Consider the following 5,000-nt stretch of genomic DNA (forward strand, 5'->3'; position numbering starts at 1 on the left):
GCTTTGCATTTCATCCTTTTGGGGTTGATAGAATAAGCACCAGTTGAACCCTGAGGTTGATGTAATTGAGGTCGACTTAGCTTTTCATCCTTTCAGGATCGATAAATTAAGTACCAGCTGAGTACTGGGGTCGATGTAATCAACTTGCCCTTTACCTCAAAATTTTAGGCTTTGTGCCTATAGTAGGGAGGATTCATCATCGTTTAACGTCCACTTTCCATGCTAGCATGGGTTGGACGATTTGACTGAGGACTGGTGAACCAGATGACTACACCAGGCTCCAATCTGATTTGGCAGAGTTTCTACAGCTGGATGCCCTTCCTAATACCAACCACTCCAAGAGTGTAGTGGGTGCTTTTACGCGCCACCAGCACGAAGGCCAGTCAAGCAGTACTGGTAATGGCCACGCTCGAAATGGTGTATTTTACGTGCCACCTGCACAAGAGCCAGTCCAGTGGCACTGGCAACGATCTCGCTTGAATGACTTTTCAGGAACGCGAAGCTGTGGCACAAGTGCCAGGAAGGCAACACTGGTAACGATCACGCTCAAACGGTGGTGCCATCACGGTATTCTATGCTGGCTTGGTTTGAACAGTTTGACAGGATTAGCGAGTCTCTGGGCTGCATCTACATCAAACTCCAGTGTCAACTTTGATATGGTTTTTGTAGCTGGAGGCCCTTCCTAATAACCGTCCAGCTATGTTATTAAACTTTTCTTTATTTCAAAAATCAATTTAAAGGAAGATTAACCATTTCAAGAGAAACAGGGTAACAAAATGTTTCAAACAATCAAATTCTGATAGATCAAAATTAGTCTTGTACACGCCTAATTCCATTTTCGTTTGTTCTTAAGCTGTTACCGTTTGGTATTTTCATTTTTGGTATTTGTAAAATTATGAATCTTTGTTAATTTTTTCTTAATCAATGCTAATAATAAACAATTTTACTCAAAGTATTCTATTTTATTTTATTTTTCAGGTTCAACCATAATTTGTTCAGGAAAAAACACTGCTGGATGCCATAAATTGGTGTGAAATTGGATATTTTCAAATATTTTTACCATTTTTTGTAAAAAAAAAAAATAAAAAAAACCCCAAAAACCCCACAAAAATTTCTCCTTTCCACAAAAAGCAACAAAAAAACAAAAGCAAATGCCAAACATCATTCAAAGTGAATAAGAAAAAGAAACGGTGTTATTTTTTTTTTTTTACTAAACGAAAATAATTTTTAATTGAATATTTAAAAGTAAATATTGAAAAAGAAAAAAAAAACAACACGAAACGAAATTAATATATATATATATATATATATATATATATATATATATACACATATGTATATATATATATACATATATATATATGTATATATATATATTTTAGAAAATATATTATATAATATACCTGCCCTGCCCCCTACCAAAACGTCTCCCCTCACCCCCAATGTGCAGTCGCTGTGAGATTTTTTATATATATATATATAAAGAAAAATATCCCCCCTCCCCCAAACACACTCTTTAATCCATTGTTGGCAGCCGTTTTATTATCACAGCACATACATGCATATACATAAACGCATGCACCCACACATACACTTGCACACATCCTCGTCCGTGTCAACAACACACCCCCTACTTCTCTGCTGATCTTATACTTCTCTGAAAGCACAATCAAAAAAAAAAAAAAAGAAAGGAAAAATTCAAAGAATATTCCATTTGCTGGAAATCTCGGATCGTAATTCCATTTACAGTCGACTTTAACATATTGTGTCTGTGTGTCCTTTGTTTTATTCTTTGTATTATATTTTTATTTCAAAAATTTTTAAACCGACAGTCCAAATATTTTTTTTTTAAAAAACCTACCATATTCTTCCTGTCTGTCTCTTTCTATCTCTTATTTTGTCCGTTTACCGTTCTTTCATCCGAATATACGACAAACCCCCCCTTTTATCCCCCCCTTGCGCGCACACCCTGAAGTCTTTCAAAACTTCTTTCTGTGAAGAAGATTACCCATTTGTTATGGCCATGGTTAACCCTATGCTTAATCTTGCTAACGTCAAAGACTCGCGATGGCTGACACTGGAAGTTTGCCGCGAGTTCCAAAGAAACAAATGTACACGCTCCGAAACAGAATGCAAATTTGCTCATCCGCCCTCTCACGTAGAAGTACAAAATGGACGCGTGACAGCTTGCTTTGATTCGATAAAAGTAAGTCTTACCATTTCATTCTTTCATTTCTGTAAACCTTCCTGTTCTTCTGATTGTTTTTTTATGTACCATTTTTACATGTTAAATGAAATGTTGGTTTAAAAAAAATACACCCTCTGAAAAAGGTATATGCATTCAAATTCACACACACACACACACACAAAACCCCTAAAAAAAAAAACCCCAAAAGAAAACACCCAGAAACTGTAGAAATTATGGTATACTTAACCTATATGATATCAACCTGCCTGGCACCAGCCCCGTGTCCTATAGGACAAACTTGCTGCTGTAACTTTGTAGCATTGAGAGCCCCACCTAACAGACATAATGCTTGTTTTAAATTAATCCTGCATTAGCTTGCAGCTTTGATACTTCAATGATGTGATTATTGATTTTGAAATGACATTGTAGGGTAAGTGTGAGAGGCCAAATCTGGTCAGTTTGAACATAAAGCAGGGAGAATATTTGGGACAGATATGAGCTAAATTAAAATCTTTTATGAAAATTCCGTGTTTCAAACATCATCTTAATAATATCCAAGTTGTTTTACAAAATTCAAATTAATTAAAGTAAGGAAAGGGCTAAACAAGTACCAGTCACATATTGGGGTTGATTACATCAGTTGTACTTTATTCTCAGTGAAGGCACATGGCTCAGTGGTTAAAGTGTCAGGCTCACAATCATGAGGTTAGTGAGTTCGATTCCCAGACCACGTTGTGTGTTGTGTTTCTAAAAGACACTTTATTTCATGTTGTTCGAGTTCTGCCCATCTTAAATCAGTTCTTATTCAGAATTTCAGCCTTGCTAAACATGTACCTTATGATGTCTCTTAAAAAAATTCACATGTCAGTTGTACAACCTGTTTTTGGTTTTAATTCATTTTAATTCCATTCAAGTCTGGAGTTAGATGTTTCAACTCTGGACCACCTCATTCATTTTTTTCCCCCGCCCAAATACATTTATGGGACCAAACTGAGTCTTCCAGGTTGGATGATAGAGTTTAATGGTAGTGTGACTTGAGGGGGTATTTAGCTACCATTTCTAATAGCTTGAATGACATCTTATAGACTCCACTGTTGGTGTCAATTACAGAAAGCTGTGCTTAACATTTCAAATCTACCCCACCACTCAAATGTTAAATAAGAACACAAGACTCTCTGTAAATCCTTTAAATAAACTAATAATTCAGGACTGTCTGGATTCCAAATTACATATTTCTTCTCTAAAAAGAGAGAGATGTTTATTTAAGGTTTTTCCTTCCCTGTTTGATTTGGTGGATGTTTAGGATATTCTTATTCTTTTATTCTAATTCTGCATTCTATTCTGATTCTGTATTCTATTATTCTGCTCTTATTCCATGTTCTTATTCTTTGTTTACAATCTTATTCCAATGTTCTATGTACATATTGTATTCTTGTTCAGTATTCTTATACTATATTGTTAGTCCTATTCTATTATTCCAATTCCAATTCTATTACTCTCAATCGTCTCATTCTCCCTCTCTGTTAAACCTCTCTCTCAAATTGTTTCGCCTCTCTTTTCACTGTTTTCTTCGTCTCTCAAACTCATTCATTTTTTTTTTTTTTTTCCATTAATTTTTGAGATTCTGGAATGTTTTTTACTGTCTGGTCTCTGCTATTTGGAGCAGTAATTTCTTCATCATGTCTGTAATTATTTTATTTTTTTCTCCTTGTACTTGATATCATATTTGTAAATATTTTCTTAACCCCCCCCCCCCCATCATCACTATCTCACCACCACCACCACCATCATTTGTTTCCCTGAGGTACCATGGCTCCTCTTCCTATCACCCCCACATTTTCTGGTTGGTTACTTTGTTTAACCCTACAGCAGTCAGATTGCTCTGTCAAATATAATGCTTTATTTCTTCACATTAGTAATAAAAACTGTTGCATGAGGGGAACGTGCTGTAAGAGCGTGTCACTGCGCCCACCACTTTTTGGTGATTCCCTCTTACTCCTGGTGGCGGACACACTTGCACCAATCAGGCGCCAACCCTCCAACCCATGGGTCATTTTGGGTTAGTCAATGCTGGTTAGGGTTTTACGAGGTGGGAGTGCAAATCCTACCTCAACCTCATTTAGTCACCTTTTACGACACACAAGAAACATTAGGCGTGTTCGTTGAAATGCCAGTCTCCACACAATGCCAGAGCAACACGAAATGAAAACCCCATGATCTGGTACTCCTGAGTGCAACACATAATCATTGAGCTGTATGCCTTCACATTGTTTTGAATTAATCCTGCATTATCTCAAAGCTTCAAGATTTCAATGATGTGTTACTCTTTTATATGTTTCAGTCATTTTGACTGCGGCGATGCTGGAGCACTGCCTTTAGTCGAGCAAATCAACCCCTTTGTAAGCCTAGTACTTATTCTATCGGTCTCTCTTGCAGGGCTACAGATTGGCTCCTGTGCCAGTGTCATGTAAAAGGCACCATTCTAGCGTGATACATGTACCTTACCATGATACATAGCCTTACCGATACATGTGCCGGTGGCACGCGAAAAACATTTGAGCATAGTTGTAGCCAGTGCCGCCAGACTGGCTCCCGTGCACATAGCACGTAAAACACCTTTTGAGCTTGGTCGTTGCCAGAACTGCCTGATTGACCCTTGTGTCAGTGGCACGTAAAAGCACCCTCTACACTTTCGGAGTGGTTGGCGTTAGGAAGGGCATCCAGCTGTAGAAACTTTGCCAGATCAGATTGGAGCCTGGTGCAACTTTTTGGCCGAACCACTAAGTGACGGGGACGTAAACACACCAACATC

The 5,000-nt window shown here is 37.6% G+C and overlaps 1 protein-coding gene across 17 annotated transcripts in view; it reads left to right on the top strand.

Annotated features, from left to right (window-relative positions):
• The window catches only part of LOC106874507 (muscleblind-like protein 1), a 370,239-nt gene that overhangs the window by 178,907 nt on the left and 186,332 nt on the right, over positions 1–5,000 (top strand). For 16 of the 17 annotated variants that reach the window (XR_016237412.1, XR_016237416.1, XR_016237413.1 and 13 more), the window contains one exon: positions 979–2,206. Coding sequence is in view for 1 of the 17 variants with exons in the window: in XM_089337527.1 (XP_089193653.1) it covers positions 2,018–2,206 (189 nt within the window). In the remaining 16 variants the exon portion in view is untranslated. Of the gene's footprint in view, positions 1–978; positions 2,207–5,000 lie in introns of those variants that run through there. The other variant, XR_016237425.1, reaches the window with a different exon arrangement.

Source organism: Octopus bimaculoides, chromosome 19 (genome assembly GCF_046866305.1).
Source record: "Octopus bimaculoides isolate indiv1 chromosome 19, ASM4686630v1, whole genome shotgun sequence".
NCBI lineage: Eukaryota > Metazoa > Mollusca > Cephalopoda > Octopoda > Octopodidae > Octopus > Octopus bimaculoides.